Below are 26,583 nucleotides of genomic sequence, written 5' to 3'. Positions count from 1 at the left end.
CTTCTGAACGTCGCATTCCTGGCCAATCCCAAGTCCCACCCATTATCTTGAAGACCATAGATGCTTTTTACTACATTTTTCCACGTTTCCTTTTTTCCCTTATACCTCTCCACCACCATTTCCCTAGTAAAGCTTTATTTCTCAAACAAATATCCCCCAATCCCAGCCCTCCCCTGTCCTTTGGTTTACAAACCTGCTCCCACCCAACAACATGACAATGCTTGTCCCCGTCCGCTCCATCCCACAAGAAATACCGCATCAGTTTTTCCATCTTTTTGGCCACCTTTGCTGGCACCCTAAACAAAGACATGTAATAAGAAGGCAATGCGCTTAACACCAAATTTGACAAAGTCAGTCGACCACCTCTTGATAAGAACGACTTTTTCCCACTTGAAAAAGATCAAATTTATGACTTCCTGGCTAGGTTGAATGTTGAATTTGATGTTGTGAGAGTACAAATTCTTGGAACAGCAGATCAACCAACACTAAATGAAACAACTGCAATTGTTCGAGCTGAAGAAGGAAACAGAGGTTATGATTGAACACTAAATTAAATTCTTGGAACAGCAGATCAACCAACACTAAATGAAACAATTGCAATTGTTCGAGCTGAAGAAGGAAACAGAGGTGTTATGATTGAACACAATTTAGTGAATAGTTCACCCCTTGCAACCACAAAAGAGAGGAACTTTAGCACTAAGCAGTCGGCAGGGAAGGATAATAAAAAGCCTAATTTTTCATCGAAATCATGCAGTAAAAATTCCATCCGTTGCCCTGATTGTCGGAAGGATAATCACACCGATGACAAATGCTGGAAAATTCATGGCAGGCCACGAAGATCAAATAAAAATTGGACAGAAAAAGGTGGATATCCAAAGAGACAAGGAACGGAATATACAAAAGCTAGTGAGCGACAGGTTGGAGAAAATAACTCAGACGGATCACCCTTTGAATTCAATAGGGAAGAAAGGGATAACTAAAGAATTTTCGTGAATAATTGGAAACCATCCACAGCAGGTACTTGCACTTTGGCGTTCTAAGGTACATCTTCTTATCATGCCTTTAATGTCTTGGATACAATAATCTCTAACCTCTTGGGTCATTGATTCAAGAGCTACAAATCACATAACCCACTGTCCGCAAAAATTTGTCAAATATAAGCCTTGCCCAAGCCATAAAAAGATAACAATGGCAAATGGTTCTGCAACAACAGTAGCAGGACAAGGAGACATTTTTATAAACAAAACCATCACTCTTAAAATGTTTTTCACCTCCATAATTACAAACCTGTCGTCAATTCAAAAACTCTCAAATGACTCTAATTGCAATGTTGTTTTCAATGGTTATCATTGTGTTTTCAGGAACAGGGCACGATGAGGATGATCAGACATGCTAGAGAAGAGAATGGTCTCTATTATCTTGAAGAATCAAGTGGTCGGGATAGAGTTACAAACCCCTTTCCATTCTCATTGCTTTCAGAGTCCTCTAAATTCAATAAAGACCAGATTTGGCACCAACACCTTGATTTTGGTCACCTATCGTTTAGAGTCCTTAAGGTTATGTTTCCTTTATTGTTCAAAGAATTGGATATCAATAATTTTAAGTATGATGTTTGTTAACTAGCAAGGAACAAACTTGCCTCAATTCCAATAAGCAATAAAAGAACCACGGTTCAATTTCATCTTATCCACGATGAAGTTTGGGGACCACTTTTCCTAACATATCTAAGGCTCGATGGTTCATTTCTTTCATTGATGACTGTACCCGCGTAACCTGGATTTTCGTCATGAAACACAAATTTAAGGTCAGCACCATTTTCCTATCTTTTGTCACATGATTAAGACACAATTTGATAAGAGAAGTCAAAAGAGTGTGATCTGACAATGCTAGGGACTATTTTACTTAAGTTCGTACACCATATTTCCAAGAAAAAGACATAATACATGAATCCTTTTACGTAAACGTTAATACACCCCAACAAAATGTGGTGGCTGAGCGCAAGAATGGACACATCCTGGCAGTCACTAAAGCCTTCTTATTTCCAAAAAATGTTACTAAACAATTTCACAGGGAGGCAATCTTAATGGCAGCTCATATCATTAACAAAGATTACCGACCAAAGTTCTTGATTTCAGAGTACCATGCATACCTTGCTGAAGTTCTTTCCGGAATTTAATGCTTCTTGCAATCTTGCTCCAAATACATTTGGTTGTGTTGCTTTCGTCCATATTCACTCTCATAATAGGGGAAAGGTTGATCCTCGAGCTCTCAAAGGTGTTTTTCTTGGCTATTCCTCCACTCAAAAAGGGTACAAGTGTTACCATCTTCCCACGAGGAAAATCAGTCTCTGCCGATGTAACTTGTAATGAAGATGATTCCTATTTTCGTAGTCCTTATTTTCAGGGGGAGATCTCATTGATAGCTACATCTTCCTATTTAACGAAGATGATTACTATTTCCCTAAGAAAAATGATTTTTCTCCTTGATCATGCTCCTCCTGCATCATCCACAGCTCTTACGCCTACCCAGCTACACAATGAATCTTTAGCACCTGAATCACCTCTGCCTACTGCTCCTCCCAATCCCAGAGCTGATCCCGAAACTCCTACAGCTCAAGTTCAAGACTCTACTTGACCACTGCGGGTTTATACAAGAAGGCAGACACCAATTATCAAATCAGTGCAGGTCCAATCACCCAAATCAGTCCCTCATCATGAACTTAATGAGGTGTCCCCTGAACCTTATATTGATAGTGCTTCGAATGTCCTTGATCAATATGATTATGATGTTCCAATTGCTATTAGAAAAAGAATTTGATCATGCACTAAACACCCTATAAACCTATTCATGTCTTACAAGAACCCGTCTCCCAATCAGCAAGCCTGTCTCACCGGCCTGAACTCGATCCAAAATCCCAAAACAGTATCCGAGGCATTTAATATAACTGGAAGGATGCCATGAAGGCTGAAAAGGAAGCACTTGAAAAAAAATAAGACTTGGGACTTGATGAAATTGCCAAAGGGAAAGCAAACAGCGGAGTGTAGATAAAGTTAGTTTCCAATCAAAAAAAAAAAAAAAGTGGAGTGTAGATGGATATTCACAGTCAAATAAAATCTAGATGGTTCACCGGAAATAAACAACGCAAGATTTGTCGCCAAAGGTTACACTCAAACATATGGGATTGATTAAATAGAGAGGTTTGCTCCTGTTGCAAAAATGAACACTTAGATAGTGTTGTTGTCTTTGGCTGTTAATCGTGGATGGAAATACAACAATTTGATGCCAAAAATGCACTTTCACATGGGGAACTTGAAGAGGAAGTTTACATGGACGTTCCACACTTCCACCGGTGTTTGGCTCAAATACAGGACAAGTATGCAAATTAAGGAAGTTTTTATACGGATTAAAACAATCGCCAAAGGCTTGGTTTGGGAGATTTAGCAAGGCAATGCTCAATATAGGGTACAAACAGAGCCAAGGTGACCACACTGACACACTCTATTTGTAAAACACTCGAGTTCAGGGGAGTGAGTGCATTATTAGTCTACATCGATGACATTATAGTGACAGGTGATTATTGGGAAGGAATGGAAAGTTCAAAGAAATGTTTGATGAAAAAATTCGAAATAAAAGAGCTTGGAAGGCTGAAGCATTTTCTTGGAATTGAGATTGCATATTCTCGAGAAAGAATCCTCATATCTCAACAAGAATACATAACAGACTTGTTAATGGAAACAGGTAAGTTGGGTGCGGGTGCCAAACCCGCAAAGACCCCTATAGAGTTCACCCACAAGCTTGGAGATAATGTGGAAGACCCAACTGTGGTCTAGAAATCTTATCAGAGACTTGTGGGATGACATATATCTATCTCAACCAAGACCAAATATAGCTTATGCGGCAAGTGTGGTTAGTCAATTCATGCACAACCCCAAAGAGCCACATTTTAGAGCTGTATATCGGATCCTTCAATACTTGAAGGGCACACCGGGAAAGGGAAGTTTATGCAAGAAAGGGGAGTTGTCGCTTGAAGCATACACATGCAGGATCCGTCATCGATAGGAGATCTACCTTAGGTTACTGTAACTTTTAGAAGGCAATCTTGTGGCTTGGAGAAGTAAAAAGCAGAACGTCGTGGCAAGATCCAGTGCGGAATCCAAGTTTAGAGCTATGGATCATGGAGTATGTAAATTATTGTGGCTGAAAATTGTTTTAGAATACTTAAAGGTTCAATAGAAAGGTCCAATGATGCTTTATTGTGACAACAAATCAGCTATCGATATTGCTCATAATCCAGTACAAAATGATCGTACAAAGCACATTGAAGTGGACCAAACTTTATAAAAGAAAACCTGGACAATGGATTGACTTGCATCCCCTTTATTTCCACGAAGGAGCAATTTGCGGACATATTCACCAAAAGATTGGTTGGGACCATTTTACAGATACTAGTAACCAAGCTTGGAATGAATGACATCCATTCCTTGGCTTGAGGGCTAGTCTGGGAAAATCTCCTCCCAATCAAAGAAGTCAATGTATATCCCAGATTGTGTGATATTTAGATTAGAGTAAATATTCTCTAGGATTTAATCTTCCTAATTTAAATCTTGATTATGGTGTATATAAATCGTTGTAATCATATTGTTGATGATATAAGAGTTATGATTTCTCTCTAAACTTTATAAATAGAAAATGATCATAGATGTCGAAGAAACATGATAACAAAAAGAAAAAGCGAAAAAGGATGTTGCAAAGATAATCTAAATGGACGCACAGCTTCCAAAACAGAAGTACATGAAGAACTTAACAACCGACGTTGACTTTGGCCCCCCAGCCTCCCTCTAACAGAGCCCGGAAGAGCCTTGTTTTTTGTCACCACAGGCGACCAGAAAATGGAACATGATGATTTGGTAAATGAGACTAGTTCTTCCTGTGAAAATAATTGGCACAATCAATATCAAAATTGTTATTTTAAGGTGACAAAGGAACCAAATACAAGGAAAGATTCATACCAGAACCAACAACAATACAATGATGAACTTGTCAAAGAATTTTATTTCTTTCATAAAGTTAGGGTTATCCAGCTTCCCGGGAAAGCCAAGATCACATATGTTTCTATTCGAGACTTGAGTGCGAGCAGAATTCTCCAGAATTACTTGAAGTTCCTCAATCAAGCTTGAAACAAGGATGAGAAATTTCACTTCCACCCACTCTACATGGTTCTTATTCTTGAAAATATCACCACCATAATCTAGAATAAACTGCATAAAAACAACAGCAAGAAATTCCAGAACATTTAAGAACAACGGCATACACAGCTAGCCAACAATAGTTTCAGATTCGATAAAATTGATTTGGGAAATGAGATAAAATAATAAACTATCATTCCAGAGGAAATGAAAAAACCACATCCATAGCTAATCTGCAAGAGTTTGAGGCTCAACAAACTGATTATGGAAATCATTTTAAATGTTAAGGTGGTAAAAAAACAAGAAACTGAAGTAATTGTTATTGAAAATATTGTTGTACAATACTAGATCTATAGAGTGTCAAATAGAAGAAATAAGTGAAGAAAGGAAATAACAAATCCATTAAACTTCGGGATTTATGCAATTTTATTTACAAACAACGCCATCAAATACATCTAGAGTATCATGTATAATAATCTGCCTACACTGCCCCTCAACATGAACTATATAGGTTGAATAATCAGAATCTATCAATAAGTTTCTCAAATGTCGGCTTTATCAATCCTTTTGTCAACATGTCCGCAACTTGTGTTGAAGTAGGAACATACGTAAAGCACAGAATTCCTTTTTCTCAATCTTTTCTTTGATAAAGAGCTTATCGACTTCAACGTTGTAGTCATGTCATGGTTCATTGGATTGTAAGAACTGTCGATAGCATTCTTTTATCACGGTGGAGTTCCAACTCTTTCTACCAATTCAAGTATATTTTTTAGCCCTAGAAGCTAACAAACACCATGTGCCAACGTTCTGAGCTCTATCTCTGCACTACTACTATAATGACCCGAATCCTTATTTTGAATGAAGTATTAATTAAGTGATAACATGAATCCTTATTTTGAATGAAGTATTAATTAAGACATGATTAAAGAGATGTTAATTAAGCAATATTAAAAAATTCATTAATTGAGGATCTGAAATATTGGGTTCCACTGAATAGAAAATTGACCACCAAATCTACTTCAGATTAAATTATCCCGAGAAATCCAACTAGAAAAATGAGATTATGACACGTGGCAGATAAAATTGAGTATGGATCTTCTGAACTAGTCCGAATGCAACCTATAAATGAAAGTTGATTTCATTTGTTTCCTACAACGTTTACCCTTAGCTATTCTCTCTCGAGTTCTAGCCATATACTTTCGATTTTCTAGCAAGTTTGTAGGGCAATTTAGTGTCGGGACACTTCGGAGCTAGCGTCGACTCGAGCACGGGTCGATGAATCAGGACACGCAGATCGATACGTCATAAGAGAGCTGACGACGGGCACAGGTATAATCCTTAAGCCTTAAATAGTGATTTAAGGATCATTAGAAAGAACATTGAAAATGTTTAATGATTCTAAATCTTGCTAAATAATGATTTCAGTATGTTGGTATTGTCTAGGTTCAGAATAGTAAACTTTTTGTCAGATTATTTTGGTGAGGTACGGATGTACTGACTGAGATCATAGTATACACACTTATATGCATCATATTTATCTGTTGCATGATACATGTTTTACTGTTTTGACATATTATGCATGACATAGAACGTTGTGCAAGATATCTTTTGAGATAAACCTCGTTTGTTGGGGTCGCTCAGCCTTGTTCTGTATTGTGGACGGTTGGGTATCGAGAGTTACAGTGTCCGATAGGACCCGCAGACTCTGATCAGAGGCCTTCTTGATGATGAGTGTGGGAGCCAAAACATGCATAGGGCAGATCAGAGATTGCACACTCAAGCGTCTCTAGACTGAGCATGAGATTCTTGGCTTGATCCTTGATATCCGAGCATATTGCATTTCATATCCATCATATCAGTTTGTATACTCGTACATTCTCGTATTGGGTGATTGTCGTTCACAGTCCTAATTTTCATCTTGGACACCTCATTCCACGGGACATGTCTCAGGTTAGATGGTTCGGACGGCCAGGATAGTGACTAGAGTAGTTGTGTTTTTGGTGATGATCTAGTGGAGGTTCTTTCGATTTCTCGCGCGTGATTATGATTTCTATTTGGTTGTATTAATGATTAAGACTGAGATTATTGTTCTGATTTCGTTGTGTTGTAGGATGATTAAGTTATTAGGTTTCTGATTTTTATTGTTGTTATCAAGTTTAATTATGCATGCTTATTAGTCTATATGTTTAACAGTGGCTGGGGTAATGGCGCTACATTTAGTGGTATCAGAGCATGCAAAGATTTTTGGGACATTAGTAATTCTTTTTTAGGATTTAGAGGTTGATTTTGATTTCCTTTCAGATTTCAGGATATGGAAGCAGTAACGGAAGTGTGGGACATGGCCGTTATAAGGACGATGAGGCAGGCCAAGAACATCGACGTAGAGATCGTGACGGAATGCGTCACCGAGCCCATTATGAAAGGAAACGTAGGAACCGCGACAACATTATGAATTTCATGAAGATTGGACCTCTCTATTGACAGGAGATGAGAATGGTGACTTTGCTGAAGCTTAGGTCGACATCATGGAGCAGCGTTTTCGAGTGCTGCACTATAACGAGGATGAGAAGATGGAGGTAGCTGATTTCAAGATCCAAGGAAAAGCTCAGAAATGGTGGATATCATGGAGGTAGCCGATTTTAGGATCCAAGGAAAAGCTCGAAAATGGTGGAGATATATTTTTCTGCCATTCAAGTTCACCGGCATGGGCGGATTCGTTGGGAACATTTCCGCCAGAGCTTCAACAATCATCACTGTCCGCCAGCTCTTCGTCGGGCGAAAGAGATGGAACCATTGACCATTAAGCAAGGAGACTCGAGCATTGAGGATTACAAAAAGCGTTTTACGGATCTGTTGCCATATGCTCCTCATATCAGTGAAAATATTGCAGTCAAATATTCTCATTTTTTGAACTAGGAGATTTTTTATTGAGTTTCTGTCCATGACGATCTGACTTCGTACGAAGGATTAGTGAATCTTTATCTTTAAGCTAGCAAAAGTTCTAGTTCGTTGGGACCGAGGGGTCTGTGTTTCAAAAAGTCTGGATCTTCTACGTTTTCCGGTTCTGGAGGAATGCACAGTTTTGATAGGAAAAATCTGCAATGCAGCCATTGTGGGGGCAAATCATGAGACGGAGAAATGTCTAAGGGTGACAGGTGCTTGTTTTAATTGTGGTGGTTTTGGCAACATGAAGAAGGATTGCCCTACCTTGGAGGATCAGAGTGGAGGCGGAGGTTCTAAGGTAGGGTCTTACATTGGAAAAGAGTATTAGGTCACTGTGCAGCAGAATGGTTTTCTGCTCAAGATTCCCGTTGTGAAGGGAAATCGCAAGGTTCTCAGCAAAGAAATCGCAAGTGTTTGCCCTAACCCAGAAGCAAGATGAGGAGGATAACAAGAGAGTCATTGCAGGTAATTTCCTTTTATGTGGTATTCCTGCATATGCATTCATTGATACCGGACATCGCATTCATTCATAGCATCAATGTTTGTTAAGAAGTATAAACTACCCTACGTGTCATTGGATGTTTTAATGTCTTTGTCTACACCTATGAGACAAGAGGTTTTAGCCAAGCGACTAGTAGTACACTGTTTGTCAGAGTTTGAAGAAATATACTTATCTGTCATTTTGGTAATTGTAGACCGACCGACTAAATCAGCACATTTCATTCCGTATAGTGAGGACTATAGTTTCGATCGCATGGCAAGGCTATACATCCAAGAGATTTTTAAATACCCTAGTGTGCCAAAAAGTATAGTCAGTGACAGAGACCCACGCTTTGCCTCAAGGTTCTGGGGAAGTTTTCAGAAAGCATTGGGAACGACATTGAGTCTGAGTACTGCCTATCATCCAGAGACTGATGGTCAGTCTGAGAGGACTATTCAAACACTCGAGGATATGATACGTCCTCGTGCTATGGATTTTGGACAAGCATGCATGATCATCTGCCACTTGTTGAGTTTGCGTATAACAATAGCTACCATAGCAGCATCGGTATGGCTTAGACGTTGGCAATGGACGAAGTAGGAGAATGACAAGTGCAAGGACCTGAATTAGCGCAACAAACGATTGACCAAGTGGAACTGATGGAACTGATCAAGAAGATAATTAAAACTACACAAGATCGTCAAGCGAGTCATGCAAATACCAAACGTACATCCCTACAGTTTTAGCTAGGGAAAAAAGCATTTCTTAAAATTTCACCATTCCGCTGGGTGATGAGATTTGGACTTAAGGAGAAAATTAGCCCCAAGATTCATCGGACCTTTCGAGATCTTGGAATGTGTTGGAAATTTGGCGTATCAATTGGCTTTACCGCCGTATCTATCCAGCATTCACAATGTCTTCCATGTATCGTTGCTACGAAGGTACGTAACAGATAAATCGCAAGTTCTTGATCAGACAGATGTTCAACTTGAAGAAGACTTGAATATCGAGCAGACACTCTTTAATCCTAGGTAGAAAAGTAAAGAAGCTCAGAAACAAGATCATTCCACTTGTTCTAGTGCAATGGCAATGCCGAGGTACAAAAAAAGCGACTTGGGAGTTACATTGCCGTATTCGCTCAGAGTATCCACATATGTTTTGAGTTGTATCGTTGTAATCAGCAGTTGTATTTTATTCTGATTTCGAGGACGAAATCTTTGTAAGGAGAGAAGGATGTAATGACCTAAATCCTTATTTTGAATGAAGTACTAATTAAGTCATGATTAAAGAGTTGTTAGTTAAGCGTTATTAAGGAATTCATTAATTGATGATCAACATGTTGAGATCCACCGAATTGAAAATGGACCAATGAATCTAATTCATATTACATTATCCCGAGAAATCCAACTAAACGAATAAGATTATAACATGTAACAGATAAGATAAAGTTCGGATCTTCTTAACTAGACCGGAAACAACCTATAAATGGAAGTCGATTTTATATGTTTGCTACACTGCTTACCCTTAGCTACTCTCTCTCGAGTTATAGCAATATACCTTAGATTTTCTAGCCAGTTTTTTAGGTCAGTTTAGCATCAGGAAGCTTCGGAGCTAGTGTCGACTCAAGCAGGGTCGGTGAATCGGGACACGCAGATCGAGACGTCAACAGAGAGCTGACGACGGACGAAGATATAATCCTAAAGCCTTAAATACAGATTTAAGGATCATTAGGAAGAACTTTGAAACATGTTTAGAGATTCTAAATATTGGTTGATAGTGATTTCAATATGTTGGTTTTGTCTAGGTTCCGACTAGTAAATTTTCGGTCAAATTTTTTTAGTGAGGTACGTGATGTACTAACTGAAATATTCAAGTGTAGTATACACACTTATATGCTGCATTTTTTTTTTTTTTGAAACGATAATTTTATTATAATAGTAGAAAAAATTTACAAAAAGGCAAATGAGAAGTCCGTTAAACAATCCACAACGACTACTACACTATCGTCAGCTGTAATAAACTTCCCAGCCCTAACTAGATTTGATAAAAAAGGTGATTAAACTTTGGCAACTTTGTCGTCCAAATGGCAACTCTGAATTTTATCTTTTCCCAGACCTCGTCCCTGGATTCTGATGCGTCATTGAAAATTCTTTTGTTCCGTTCCAGCCAAACTGACCAAAAAATGCAATGAATTACCAAATACCAAAAGGTCCTAGTTCTTCTCCCGGGAAGTAAACCTGGCTACAAAAGAAACAAGTCTTGAGCCTTTCTTGGAAACGTCCACTCGAAACCCAACTCTTGCAACGCTTTTATCCATACTCCCCTCGTGAAGGAACAATACAATAGTAGGTGATCTTGGTCCTCCTCTTGTTTCCGGCATAAACTACACCACTGCGGGCATAAAGCACATACAGGCCATCTGTTATGGACCCAAACACATTGGGCTCAGTGACTTCTGAATTAGCAAGCCCAATAGCTGAAGGGACAAACAAGTCTCGGCCCAAGATTGTAAACGTATACGTTAGAAAGGGGAAGGGAAAGACACGTGAGATAAATGTATAAAAGAAGGAGGGGGTAGCTAGAGAGTATGCAATTAATATTGAGTGAGAAAGCCACTAACAGTTTGTTAGTGTGGGAGAGTTGGTTGTAACAAGAGTTTGTTATTTCCATTTACATAATATATTCTATTTTTGTTCATCTAATCGGAGGATCCTAACATTTGGTCCGACCTGCCGGATCCGATAGAGCCGAAGAATACATGGCCAACACACGTTCAGAAGCAAAGATGGATAGCATGGAAAAAACGTTGATGGGAGTGCAAGACAACATGACGCAAATGCATGGTAGATTGGATAAAATCGACAGAGCGGTGGAAGGATTACTGAGCCTAAGGGAGATGATGGAACATATTATTAAGGCACAAGGAGGAGGGGCAGCTATGAGCAATGAAGGGGGCGAGCAGCAAGGGGCAGGAAGTGAGATGCCAGGAAAGGATGAGAGTGTGGCGCGCCAGGTAGGGGGACGGAAAGAAATTGCCGAGGAAGTAAAGATAGCATTAAAAAAGATTGAGTTACCTGGGTTTGAAGGAGAAGACCTGTTGGGATGGTTGGGAAGGATGGAGCAGTACTTCGAAGTCCATGAAACACCAGTGGAGTGTAAGCTCAAATTGGCTTACATTTGTATGCAGGGTACAACGGTACATTGGTTCCGACAGATGAAGGTGAGAATCCCAAACATGGATTGGGATAGATTCGCGGAGGAGCTGATCAAACGCTATAGTGGATATGACGCCAATCCTTTCGAACTCATGGCGTCATTGAACCAAGGCCAACAGTCGATTGACGCTTACATCGAGCGCTTTGAGATGTTGGTTGCGCAGCTGGGGGACGTTCTAGAGGATCAATGCTTGGGCTACTTCATGAGTAGGTTGCGGGAGGAGATACGGCGGAGGATGATTGTACATACTCGCCGAACAGTGGATCGTGCGATGTTGTTAGCCAGGTTGCTGGAGAAGGAATTATATGGGTCGGCGGTGGATAGGTGAAGATATAAAGTTGGATCGGGGCCTGGGGTATGCACAAAAATCAGCAACTAATATGGGCTGGGCCAATCAAAACCCAGTGCATGATAGGGACCATAACAAAAATCTCCCACAGTCCAACCATAATATGGGGACATGGGGACAGTTAACTCAGGCGAGCAATGGGTGCGAAATCCACTCACACCGCAATCTTACGGCGGTGGATCTCGGGGCGCCTCAGGAGGAAGTGGTGGAGGGGATCGCGGTGGAGGGGCGATGAGGATACTTTATCAAAAAAATTGAGATGGCAGGGTTGTATCTCATCAAGAGTTCTTGCACCAGCGAGAAAAGGGATTGTGCTTTAAGTGTGGAGAACCTTACCACCCAATGCACCGATCTGCCAACAAGAGTTTGAGAGTGACGATCCTAGCGGAGGAGGAAGGAGAAGATGCCGAATAGGAACAGGTCGAGCTAGTGGAACAAAAAGATGAGGCAACGCATGAAACAGAGGAAGAAGGGGAACCCAACGTTGAATACAACACTTTAGAGCTACCATTGTATTCTGTTAATGGCATCAACCATCCTCAAACACTCAAAATGAGGGCGAAAGTGGCGGGGCGAGAAGTGATAGCTATGGTAGATAGTGGTGCAAGCCACAACTTCGTCTCAAAAAAACTAATTGTGGAGTTGGGGCTCGTATGTGATGAGAGCGTGTTTTTTGGGGTGTGTTTAGGGGATGGCTGTCGGGTGTCATACCAAGGGGTGTGCAGGGAGTTGGAGGTGGATATGGGACAATGTCGAATTCAAATTGAAGGGTATTTGTTCGAACTAGGGGGGATTGATCTTATTTTGGGGGTTGATTGGCTTCGAACTCTAGGTGATATCCTACTGAATTGGAGCAAGATGGAGATGCGGTTTAGCTGGGGTGATCAAACGGTGGTCTTAAAAGGGGATGGATCCATCCCTCAGCAGATCCCTAGTCTCATTCAAAGGGATTTCCAAGGTGAGTGAAGTGGAGTTCTGCGGAGCAATATTGATCAAGTGAAGTGTTCCACAATGGATTTGTATAGCTTCTCATCCATCGAGCACTTCCAATCATGCCCCTAAGACAAGTCGAATTTATGCCAAAGGCGGGTAAGGGTAGTGAAATAATCTGTGACCGTGGAATCATCTTGTCGCAGATCGTAAATGGCTGAGTTAATTGCAAATAGCCCTGTTGTATTGTCTCTACACAAGACGTTTCTCAAGCAACTTGCCAAATTCATTGGCCGAGGAATAGAGCAAAAAGTTTTCCCTGATCTCAGGTGTCACGGAATTAATCAACCACGACATGACCAGGTTGTTCTCAGCCTTCCACGCCTTAAACTTAGCATCGGTTGAATCAGGCTGTGACACCGTGCCATTGAGAAATCCTTCTTTGCCACGGCCGCATATAAATATCAACACGAACAGCGATCATGGCAGAAAATTCCTGCCATTAAGCTTATGGCACGTGATGGAGTACGAAGACGATTGGCCCAAGCCCTGGGTCGTGATCGCCGGAGAGGATGCAGCACCGGAGGATGAGGTCATTCTGTATTTCGTCATTGGCCTTGTCCGACTTCTGATACCATGTTAAGATTGAGGCTTGGATCTAAATCAATCACAAAAGCTAGCTCAAGGGGGAGGATTGTCCAAGTCTATATATGCAACTCCCAATGATTTTATCTAGCCGATGTAAGACAATTAATACACTCCTCACACCAAGGAATGAAGATGTGGAGCGTGAAGTTTACAAGTGACCCAACTATGAGCAAAACGGGTGGCCCAAATATGGGCAGTTCAACACAATGGTGGAATCTGGGCCAAGATTAAAACATGGCTCTGATACCATGTAGATTGCGTTGGAGTATAAGAAGAAAAGAAAGAAGTTTGTTTTTTATTCTTTGATCAGTAAATGCCCTACCTACCTTAAATACAAAATATAAACGAAAGTATAACACCTTAATCTAATCTAATTTAGTCTAATCTAACCAATGTTTAAAATACAAAGAATAAGATGACATCTTATCTAAAAGACAAGTCCTATAACAAGATTTCGGATCTTCAACATAACTCATCCCTTCCAAGTATCAACAACATACGTAATAAAATACAACATGCATTAAACATTTTCCTCAAAACTTTAGCATATAAAATATAAACTCTATGCATTTTCGAAAGAAAGACACCATCACATAAATAGTCAACTTTCTCCTCAATTATTCCTAAAATCCTCAATTAAAAATCCTTTAAGATATTTTATGAAGTGTGGCTAAGAAATTTGTTTCATTCATCAGTCATAGCCACTTGATCAAGCACACAAGGATTCAGGTTTGGCAGGGCACCGAGACCCGAAGGTCGACATCGGTAGCCTGTAATCAGTCAAGTAGGTAAAAGTACCCTGACCCAAAGGCCGACATCCAAAACTCGTAAATAGTCAAGTTGGCAAGGCACCTCGACCCGAAGGCCAGCATTCAGAGCTTGTGATAGCAGTTGTAACTTTGCCAAAAATCATTAAAAATCTTTAAAAAATTTCATAAATAACTCGTGCACACATGCTGCCCAGAAAACACAAATATCTAATATTACTCTTCTTCACAACCAAGAACTTTGCTATGAAAAGTTACCCAATATTCTCTTTTTTTAATTTCAAAAACTCACGCACAACACCATGATTCCTTCCCAAAATTCTTTTCGCCATCTCTCTTGTTTTATTTTTAAAGCTTAAGAAACTTGTAGCCTAACAAGTAAAAAATTTTCTTAAACTCTGTCCAGTTTCATCCCTCGACATTTTCTTCAAAATCAAAATTTCGACATGCCGGGGCGAAGAATGAATTCCCGGACCAGAGGTGGATAGCTCAGGCTACGCCTGAGCCACGGCAGCTTGAAGGGTGCGCAGAACCTGCGCTCTCCCTCGCACTGCCAATCCTGGTCATGAGCCCAAGCCACAAGCCACCTCGACGTCACGTGACTCCGCCTCCTCGATCTCGACCAGCCCCCTGTCCATGCACACTGCCTGCACCCAACAGACATGCAGCGCACGACTCCACCTTCACAAACACCGTAAGAAAATATTCAAACTTAAACACACCTGAACATATAAGTACAGAACAGCATGGACAGTTCTCCCCATCATGAACCAAAAACGTCCAGATGTGGCAACTTCCCCCCATGAAAAACACCAGATTTTTCGAAAAATATAACATCATAAACATAATAAAATTTCATCGATATGTCAATAAACGGAATGTTACTTGCCTTAAAATACAAATTTTAATAATTTGGCATATGCATTATGTGGATTGACCGATTGAATAATGAAGACAAAACAAAAATTTTTTCATTCTTGCCAGGAAAATAAGATCCAACTCACAAAAACACATAGATGATAGAACAGTGCATTGTAGGACAAAAGAAGACTTATCATAGTTATTACTGTTTTATACATCAAACCTTGAGAATTGGGTCCAAGTGTTGATCTTCCACCACGACAAGAAAGAGAACACGAGCCCAACGTTTTGCTTGAAACTCCCAAGATTTTAATTCTTCATCGTCATATGTAACAAGAGAATCTAAAGGGTGCTTATAACTTATAAAGTCTGGGGGAAATCCATTAATAGCCGTCAGGAGAGGCATATTAGCACCACAAAGCCATTTTTTAACATCGTATCTCAAGTAACCTGAAATATAAAATAAGAGCAAAAGATGCATAAGATCTACCAACACAAATAACTATTACTGTTCAACGAGAGTAACTACAGGAAAAATTCACAACCACCATTTAAACCATACCATCAACATCAGTATATTCGCGAGGCAGACTTGCAATGAAGCGTAAAAGAATCTCGAGAGGAACATCGACTGCAGTCACCGCTGAAGATGCAGAAGCCAGAATCCTTTCACAAACTATAAGCCATAACAGGATCAGAATAGTAAGCTTTTCAATATTCATAATTTTTTACTCGGGAAAATTTTAATTAGTAAACAGAGACCTTTACTACGGTAATTAGGATTAAAATGTTGTTTACTACACTCAAGAATAAAGCGCAAAACATCCAATAAGTCAGCTCTATCATTTTGATAAACATTTGGTGTGGATTCAGCCAGGACCTCGTCAGAGGAGGCACCATTAGATCGTTCAAATTCACGATTATTTTGGCACATAATTCCACTGGAAGCTGAAGCAATGCACTCTGCAAGGCACATCAAGCCAGCTCGCCCAAAAGAGTGTAACTTTGGAGCAGATGCCAGGTGGACCAAGAATGAAATATGCTGCCTGTATTACATGATATTATTTATATCAGACTTCTTGAGTCTAAAGTTTATAGTGCATATAACGCAATGAGAATTACAGGGACCAAACAATTTAACGCCAAAGGATTAGAACAGCCTAGAGAGAAGATAACCAAAATACAACCAAGAGGAACATTGTATTTATTATTATGCTTTTGGTTACAAGCTAACAGTTGAAATCCCGCAAACAAATGACTAATGAGTCACATAGAAGAATAATTAGTAGCCTATAGAGAAGTCATTCAATATAAATATTTTGTTCCTTGTTTCCCTTTTGCAAACCATGCCTTGATTGTTAATACAGGGAGGTATTTAAGAGTAGAGACAATTATTATTTTCTCCCTCAACCAACCACAGACAAGGAGATAGTTATTTGGACTCCACAAATTATTTGGTGCACTCCATTTTCATTTCATAGTCGACAAACTACCCTTAAATTTAATAATTCCATAAGATCCTATGTATTTCCAGAACACTATTTAAATCTTCAAGAATTTAAAATTCAATCATGACAAAAAAAACATTCTCATCGCATTTGACCATCCTGCAACATCTGTCATGATCCCCATAATTTTCTTGGTTATTTTCTGTTTTTTCGAATAAAAATAAACCTTTCTTTATATGCTGTACTTCTTTGCTCCTCTCTAGTAATTCTTGTGCATTTTTTAGCAAGGAAAAATTTTCAATCTCGTTGTAAAATCAAAAATTCAACTCGGAAAAAGAAAAATAATAGAGTCTCTAAGAAGAAATAAGGACTCAACATCACACGCCAAAAAGAATAAATATTCCTTTTTTAGTTCCAAGAGTGAACAGTTTGATAAATGATATTATCCCAAAGAAGCACACAGTGGATCCATAGATTCCTTTAATTAGCAAAAGGTCCTCCATCAGAACAATTATATCCGCATTGCTAGCGTATTGATTCGCATATTGTCACCTAAAGATTCTGTTTTTCTAAAAGTATATCTCAGCTGGACAATATCAACACATACACAATGTTAAAAGTCAAGAAGTGAATAATCATGACTTTTGCTGAAGAAACAAAGAACTATCATGTATTTACACCAAACCTCTCGTCCAAGATGCTGGCATATTCAAATAGAAATCTAGCTGCGGCTTTAATTGCCCGAGAGGAGTAGACTTCTTTTGAACCTGTTTCAGAAAAACATGTAGGCATATTGACTGTGTAACACCATTCATAGAAAACAAAAAAAAACTTACGCTTGGTGAATTAAATGAGCAAGCAGATGCTGAAACGAACATACCAAAATTTTTGTGCTGCACAGGATCATTTAATGCCAGTATAAGTGGACCAAGTATAAAATTCATGGGCACCAATTTCGCGGAAGACCCACAGTTTTTCCAGTCAATGTCCAAAAATGACTCCATGATAAGGCATCTCACTGCAGTAGACAATTAAGGATTAGCTTTTCAACAAGAACAATAGGCAATGCACGCCCACATACAAAAGGGAGATAATGTATCATAGAAATTCACAAGTAAAATTATGACAAAGGATCTCTACCTTGAGGGTTATCATGGCAAAAGCCACGCTCCCATAAAATAGCTACCCATTGAAAAGTTTGCTCTGTAGATGCCATTTGGTTGTAATAAAGCTTTCCATTTTCAGAGTTTGTCGAATCGTCATCCGAGAACAAAGACCGGAGCCACAGCATAATCTGCAAGAACGAAAATAAGTTGTAATACAAGAGAAGTTTGATCTTCCTGCTTCACGTAAGTGAACTTCATGAGGCAAAGAATGTCTTGAGGAAAAATGCCATCAGCTGAGTAATTTCTTACTCAAACCCGAGGTAGACTTTTCATAAGAGTTCCAAAAGAAGTACACTTATGATTCCATATCCGGCAGTTTAGGAATGCAAGTTTAAAAATTGCCGTAAATATAATAATGCCAGCATACCTGGTGATTCCATGCTGCTTCAACCAAATGGATACCATACTCTTCAAGCATTTCGTACAGAAATACAAATGCCTCCCACCTTTTCCAACCGGTTAAATTGGAGTCATTATCATGGCATACCCTCCCAACACCCAATGACTTGGCTTCATTGTCAGCCCACCGTCCTCTTTTGCTAATGAAGTGGGAATCCAAATTTTTCTCATTCGATAGTTTAATTGGAATGCCAGTGGATAATTCCATTTTCTTGCTCAAGTTTAACATCCTTTTCAATATTTGCAGTGACTGCTTCCTCACGAAGCCATCCTTGTCAAGCTTAAGAATTAAAGTAGATATACAGGGTTAACACAGAAGAATATATATTAAGAGTGAGATTTAAAGTGAGAAAGGGGCACGCTTACCAAGCCTCTCTTTATTTCATCCCAGAATGCCTTGTCAGCTCTTAAATCAAATATCACCTCTTCTGCACCCACATTTGCATCTTGATGGTCGTCATTTGGCGGCGAAAAGGATAAACACAAAGAAAGTATATCATATGCATCTCTTCTCTCCAAAGAACCCGAAGAAAACAATAACTTGCAACACTTCCAGAGTTTCATTACAAAATGTTTCCTGTAACGACAATAAAACTTGTCTAAAATCGAAAAGCTGAGCTCTACAAAAAGCACATACAATATAATATATGAAGCTCATATTTTTTGTTTTGCAAATATAACATGTGGAATATACCTGGTTAAAACATGATTCTTCCCGCAAACTGAGACTTCAAAAATACGCTCGCATGCGAATGCCTTAAATAAAGGTGGAAGTAGAAACCTGACTGCAGAGCTTCGATGCTCGACACTTTTAGAAAGCATGTGTATAGCCAAATTAGAAAGATCCCAAAGCATATTTCCAGCAAAAAGTTTCGCCCTGGACCCATTTCCTAGAGTTGAGCTGAATAAAACTCCTCTCTCGTGTTTGTTTGAAAGAGAAGCATCCAATGTCAAGTTTAATATATTGTAAGATATAGACAGTGGAATATCATATGACCGAGATATCTCAAAAACATTGTGAGTATCCTTCTCGGTCAATCTGTCATTAAAATCTTCAAAACAGGTCCGGCTAGATTCCTCATCACAGGAAACCTTAAAATTTGAATCTATACTCCATTTATGAATTCCAAGTTGTTCACTTTCAAACATTCCCATAGACAAGCTGATAGATCTTAACAGTGGCAGCACCATTGTTGCTTCAAGAACCTCCCAGCTGTTTGTTTCGGTTACAAGATCAAGAAACAAACTTGCAACCTACCCAAAAAATTGTTTGAAGGATGAAAATGCTACCATCAAAACATGACAACATCAAGGAAGCAAAATGCTTTACCTCGTTAAATATCTCAATGTCATCTGCATGTACTAACTCTAACAAAGGAATCAAGATTTTCCAAATAAACATTTGCATATGATCGGCATCTGCAGAAGTATCAGAGGTTGTTCTGTGAGGAATTTGAATGTAAAATAAGAGAATGAGGTATCTTCCTACAAGTTTAAAAACATTTAAGTGAAAGCCAACCGGCATTCCCATGATAAAATTGTGGACTTAAAGTAATATAAGTTGACATTCATACTAATGTGAGATCTCTTAAATGAAGCATATTTTGTAATAATTGTAACCAAAAGCATTCAGCTTAAATCATCCATCCCCAACTCACAAACTACCTGAAGTAATGTTTTATGCCTAAAACTTTTTTTTTAAATAAGAAACAATATTTTATTAATGATATGATAAGAGTTATGTTACAATAGTGGATTAGTTGTCCACTAGCAACAGGAATTACATAATATCAAAGTTGTATCAATGATATACACATAAGCTCAATCTCTAAAAATATCTAAGATCGATTAAGAATATATATAATGGTGAGTTGGAAATTTCATGTCCTCTCACCATCCCAGGAAAGGGCAAAGATGTAAGCCCTTTCAAAATATGGTAGATGAACCGTATGCATATTTGCCTATGAAGCCCAACCCATAAGCATAACAACTAGCGTATACGATCGAGAGATCAAGTTCTTGTTTTGAAGAAGGGTGATTGTATTACTCTTGTCTCACATGGGTTAAAAATAAAAAGTTTAAAATGATTTATAATGAGAAACATTGTACTCCTAAAGCAATTTGGATCAACCATTTTCGTAAAGCAAAGGACGTATACGAAGTAATTGCTACAGTATCTCATTGTGTAGTCACGTTACGATTTCCGTGTTATGTTCTTTAAGGACGATCATTTTGGCTTTCATAGCTTACAATCCGATATTTAAATCTAGACTATCACACATTGCAAAAAATAGTATTATGTGCAAAATAGCTTTGATGTTCTATCTTAATATGAAAAAACATTTATTGCTATTTTAAAACCTTGTTTGGATAGAATTGATGATCTTAACCCTATTTTATGTAATACAAATGAAATTTTGGAAGAAAACATGATTTTATTTCTGGAAAAAAATAATGAAAGGGTAATATATGTTGGAATGTGCTGAAAATAAAACCAATCAGCCATGATATTGGCATGATTTTAGGAATATTCAAGCTGTACAAACCTGTAGCTTTTAGGAAACATGATCAACTGTAATTAGCCTAATTTTAATTTTTCCCTTTATTTAGTTCCTTTGCATATCATTAAGTACACTTTCCTATTTTGAAGAAGAAATATACAATATTCTTTCTGGTATCAAGAGCCGAAAAGCTTCTCAAATTTTTAAAACCCTAGCGGTCAAATTTTTTCACCATGTTTGAGGTTGTCAATTCCTCTCCTGATGTTAATTCTAAAATCATTGAAACCAAGAATTCTCATATTGATTCTCATAATGTTCAAATCACCACAATCAGACTCGGTGAAGGTAATTTTTTTGATGTGGTCTCAATCAGTTAGGACGTACTACATTCGTGGAAGGGGAAACATCGGATATCTCACTGGTGAAACCAAAGCACATGCAGAAAAAGATTCAACCTTTGCAACCTGGGATGCAGAGAATTCCATGGTGATGGCATGGCCAGTCAATTCTATGGAGGAAGACATTAGTACCAACTACATGTGTTACCCGACTGCCAAAGAGCTTTGGGATAATAAATGTCAAATGTATTCAGATCTTGGCAACCGGTCACAAATTTATGAGTTGCAATTGCGTCTTGGAGAGATTCAGCAAAAAGGGAGATAGTGTGACGAGATATTTCAATATCCTGAAAGGCCTATGGCGGGACTTGAATTTGTTCATCAGCGATTATGAATGGAAAAGTGTTGAAGATTATAACAAGAATAGAAAGGCGGTGGAGAATAACAGGCTATAAATTTACGTCAGATATGAATGTTGAATTCGATGAAGGGGTAGAATAATTGGTAGACAGCCCTTTCCATCAATTGGAGAAGTATTTTCTGAAGTACGACGCGAGGAAAGTCGTCGTAATGTCATGCTAGGAAAAAAGGGTATTGGTGGATCCCTTGAGAACTCGGCACTAACTGTTTCCGATGCTAGCGTTGCTCGTCACATGGATATATATATATATATATATATATAGTATTAAAAATTAAAAATTGTAGAGATATGTATTTATATAAATATATTTTAGAGATAGACAAATATGTATATATTTAAATATATACAACGTACAACTTCAGAGAAGTGATTTAAAAAGAAAATGAAAACAAAAATTATTTTATTTTTTTGCCGAAACGTATCCTCACCATATCCTAGCCGTGTCCAAAACATATCCGATGGATCAAACCTATAAAAAGTCAACGACACGAATTGTCGTATCCGACATGCGAATCAGCGTGTCATCTGTGTACTTCAGGAAAAAAAATAGGAATATCCAGGCTATATAGAGGGCAGCAAACCTGGTGAAAAAAACAGCTTTGGGACTCCTTTAGCAAATGAAGCTGAGACCAGTTTCTTCACCAAATAGCAGGTTGATTAACTCTTGAAGCTGCTAAAATCTAACCCAACATCTGGTATTCCTAGTGGTTCTCTTGCACACTCAGGTAGTACATACAAAGCCCTGTCCAGTATATTCTTTTCCACACCCTGGATCATTGATTCGGGCGCATCAGATCATATGACAAATGTCTCATTCAGTTGAATCTTATTTTCCTTGTCTGGAAATAGAAAGGTTAGGATTGCAGACCGGAGTTTTTCATCTATTGCAAGGGCAGGTTCAGTCAAAATTTCAGAAAAAGTATTGCTGAATTCAGTCCTTCATGTTCCTCAACTTTCTTGCAATCTTTTATCTATTAGTAAGATATCAGAAGACTCTATTGTCGTGTCGTATTCTGTGACTCCTATTGTGAATTTCAGGACCAGAATCCGGGATGATGATTGGCAGTTCTAGGATGTTTGGAGGTCTGTACTATTTTGATGATAAGTCTCTCTGCAATAAACAAACTCGTGGCTTGAGAGGTAGCAACACCATACTTCAGCAATTAATGTGAAGGCTGTGCAAACCGGGTTGACATAATTTGGAGGTCTACTTTACAAGTTCATCCATCCCATTTGCTTGCACATTTCCTTGCTAGATATAGGAGCTTATACTAGAATACATTCTATGGTGGATAGTTTGGATACGAGTAACCTCAAGTTATGTAGAAGTTCTTTCCAACATTCCAAATTAAGTTAGGACGCACTTTAAAAGGAAATGTGACAAATGAGTAACAGTAGTGACTCATGTAGAAGATGTAATCAATTTTGCATGTAACAGAAAAAACCCACCTAACATCTTTAGAAGGTGACATAAGGCAGCCACATAGGATCCAACAAAATTACGCCATTCGATGTCAATCATCTCACTTTTTATAGCAATTCCCTACATGACAATACATCAGTATATATGTAAAATAATGAAGTAAGTTATCGTTCCAAAAATTTAGCAATGAGGTCAATCTAGTTGCTTCACACCAAAGAAAACTTTATTCAACGTAGTTCAGCACTTGATTCAGGATATAACAGGCTAGTCAATTGCATTTATAACTCAGAGTATGCCGTCTCCACTTATCATTGGCAGTTCAAAACGCGTTGCAGAACGATCTATAAAACAAGTGATACAGTTTGATTCCTCTTCGTGCAATGAACAGCACCGGAAAGCATGTCTAAGGGTAGAATAAATTTTAGAAAAAATATAAAAATATCGGCATTATTCAGTGAAATTGTTTTTAATGATCTCCTTCCACTTTCTCCTTATCAAGCTTCAGTCGTTTCTAATTTCCATAACTAATGATCAGTGAAAGCATGCTCTCAATGCTTCAAGAAAAAGTATATATCTTTAATTTTTTTCAAAAACCATATGTGACAGTTCCTCAAAATGCATAAAGCCACTTAATTCCTCGGTCCACATAATGATTCCTCTCCTAACTTCTACTTCCATTGAAATTGCTGACAATTTAATGAAAGCCACAACAAAGGATTTACGGGAAAGCAGCAAGAAATTAATACAATTTACTGAGTAGATGAAAGTATCAACAGCTGTACCTGGATGACCTGGGGAAATTCATCGAGGAGAGTAGAGAAGATTGAAGATGGTGAATCGGCTGCTGAAGCCAGGATACAATCCAGCATCGGAGGAATTGCTGCCGTAGGAACACGGCGGAAACTGCTCCGAAGTGAAGTGAGGAGAGGCTCCATGGCTTCCAGATAACAGACAAAACCCAAAGTCAAGTGTAGAGGCTTAAACCCTTCGAGGGGAAAGCGCGGTTTTAGCCTTTTTAGTTGGTCACTTAAGAATGAAAACGCAAAATTATATTATTATTATTATTATTATTATTATATCTAGTGTGATTGATATTCATGCTCTATGTATGACCAACTGTGTTTTAAAATAATATTATTTTAATATTTACGAAAAAATTTGAAATGTTCTTATTATATAATAAATTAAACATAACTCATAAAATAAAATAACGATCACCACTCATATTAAACTAAAGTTGATGTAACGTCCCGAAAATTTGAATTTCTACGTGAACCACATGCATGCAAGTTATCAAATTCTTATGTATTTTAATTTAATTGTTTTAATTGCATGAAGTGATTATGGTAGGCATATTTACATGTTTAAAATATAATTTCTACTAGAATGCATTAAAAGGTTATTCGAGACGCGATCGGGGAACGGAGACCGGAGACCGTAAAAGGAAAATATTTTTATTAAATGCCTATTTTTAATTATTTAATATATGGTATATTTTAAATGTTATTTTCGAAAATCATGACTTTTGAGGTGTTTTTACGCGCAGAGTCGTATTTTAAACTGATAATCAATTTTTGACGAAAATGGAGACTTTTTGGAGGCTCGGTTAATATTTTTGTTGCAATTCTTCGACCACAAAAAGCAAACGCGCTAAAAAATGGAGTCACGCCCTCGATTCGATGAAACAAAGAAACGGTTGTGTTGTCCCGATCTTTTTGAACAAGTAAGGTTGTAATATTCACCTTTAAATTACGAAGAATTTAGCAACAAATATTAACGAGATAAACAATCGAAATTCAAACGAACCTTCAAAGAACTCGTCTTTGACAATCAGACTGAAGAACAATCGACAAACGCCACAAAGTATTAAATTTTGATAAGTTTGATTTTAGAAACACACAAGGTGTATACAAAGCCAAGCTTTGAAACGTTGAGAGAAAAACTCAATCAATTTGATTAAACTCAAAATTCATTCTAACGTGTGTTTACAATCAATAAAATTCGTCCATATATTGTTACAAAAGCAAAAAGATATGAAAATCTAATTACCTAAATAATTAGGACTCTAAAATAGGAAGGAAATATTTTTCTCGCAGCAGGGCGCGCTCGGGCGCGAGATTCTACTGCTCGGGCGCGGGTTCTTCTTGACAGGTCGTGCTCGGGCGATAAAATGTTACTGCTCGGGCACCGAGTGTTCTAGAAAGCACTTCTGGACAGTATGTTTGGCGCACGGGCGGTAGGATTTTACCGCTCGGGCGCGAAGTGTTTTGCCTCCCTCTTCATTTAACACTCGCACAACGATCCTATGGCCCCAAACTTATTTCCATGCATCACGAGGCTTGAAACCTTGCTTGCATGCTCTTCTCGAATGTTCATTAGTCCATGCAATGCCTCGTTGAACCTCCTTCCAATCATTTGAACGCCATGCCCGGCCAGATTCATATCATCTCCCCTTCTTCAAAAAGATTTGTCCTCAAATCTTGTCTACCTACGCAAAAAAGGAAGCAAGTTAGTAATAACAAGGATTAAATTATCAACATGCTTACCTTGAAACTCAAGTTTGTAGACGCTATCATTTACTCGCTCCATCAGCAATGGAAATCCCAACATCACTGTTGCCTTTCATATAAAATCAACAACTTCAACATACACCAAATAATAAATGACACCAAATGATAACAACAAGATATCATTAAGTATCACAAAAATCAGATTTATCCCCTTCTTAGACCTAGTTAACACACAAATGATATTCATACACGTGTACGACCATAGCTCACTAGGAATAAGATATAACTGATGCACGACATATGAATACACTAGACATGTCATTCTCCCGTATGCAATGCATGTACCCCAATCACACTCAACATGTCGTTTCATATGCAACCAACACATATACTCATGCATTATGTCGATGATAAAATAGCAACAGTATGCTCCACTAGCATGTAACTCAAGCAATGAATTTAGAATAAACAATTTATCCTCCTTAAAATTGTATTCATCATGATCATAAAAATTCTTGTGTGCAATTCATGTTTCACAATTCCACTCTGAAACGTCATGCCCTTTTTATTGCTTTAAAAGTACTAGAAATTTTTTTTTTTCAAACCTTACATAGCATCGGCCGAACCATACACATTGCATAAAAATATTTTAGAACCATTTTAAAATTAAAACCACCAACTACATATTTGCGAAATACAGCCCATACTATATTCTCTCAAAAACCTCTCAAAACATAAATAAAAAGTCGTAAAATCTTTTAACATAAATCATAAACATATATGCGGAAACTAGCGTCAGTCCTCGGGTCATGTGCACCTTCAGTCCAGTCGGATCACCATCAAGACCTCCATTAGCATTATCATGATAACCTGCATCCATCACACCTAGTGAGTCTAAAGACTCAACACACCATAATCTTTATACCAAGTACTACGTAATACAGCTAACATATAACAGTGAAAAATACATGTGCTTAAAATATCGTTTTCATGAAG

At 38.3% G+C, this 26,583-nt stretch overlaps 1 protein-coding gene across 1 annotated transcript in view; it reads right to left on the bottom strand.

Moving 5' to 3' along the window:
- The window catches only part of LOC142519680 (uncharacterized), a 67,200-nt gene that overhangs the window by 35,937 nt on the left and 4,680 nt on the right, over nucleotides 1–26,583 (bottom strand). Inside the window, exons 3-16 of the mRNA XM_075622712.1 lie at nucleotides 23,860–24,103; nucleotides 23,104–23,197; nucleotides 19,725–19,813; nucleotides 19,089–19,648; nucleotides 18,761–18,971; nucleotides 18,363–18,674; nucleotides 17,970–18,123; nucleotides 17,710–17,847; nucleotides 17,515–17,596; nucleotides 16,144–16,427; nucleotides 15,944–16,057; nucleotides 15,605–15,831; nucleotides 5,010–5,258; nucleotides 4,772–4,927 (exon numbers count right to left, since the gene is read on the bottom strand). Of these exons, the coding sequence (XP_075478827.1) occupies nucleotides 4,772–4,927; nucleotides 5,010–5,258; nucleotides 15,605–15,831; nucleotides 15,944–16,057; nucleotides 16,144–16,427; nucleotides 17,515–17,596; nucleotides 17,710–17,847; nucleotides 17,970–18,123; nucleotides 18,363–18,674; nucleotides 18,761–18,971; nucleotides 19,089–19,648; nucleotides 19,725–19,813; nucleotides 23,104–23,197; nucleotides 23,860–24,103 (2,914 nt within the window). The remainder of the gene's footprint in view (nucleotides 1–4,771; nucleotides 4,928–5,009; nucleotides 5,259–15,604; nucleotides 15,832–15,943; nucleotides 16,058–16,143; nucleotides 16,428–17,514; nucleotides 17,597–17,709; nucleotides 17,848–17,969; nucleotides 18,124–18,362; nucleotides 18,675–18,760; nucleotides 18,972–19,088; nucleotides 19,649–19,724; nucleotides 19,814–23,103; nucleotides 23,198–23,859; nucleotides 24,104–26,583) is intronic.

The sequence above is a fragment of the Primulina tabacum genome, chromosome 11 (assembly GCF_025594145.1).
Source record: "Primulina tabacum isolate GXHZ01 chromosome 11, ASM2559414v2, whole genome shotgun sequence".
NCBI lineage: Eukaryota > Viridiplantae > Streptophyta > Magnoliopsida > Lamiales > Gesneriaceae > Primulina > Primulina tabacum.
This window is presented reverse-complemented; position numbering and strand designations above follow the sequence as displayed.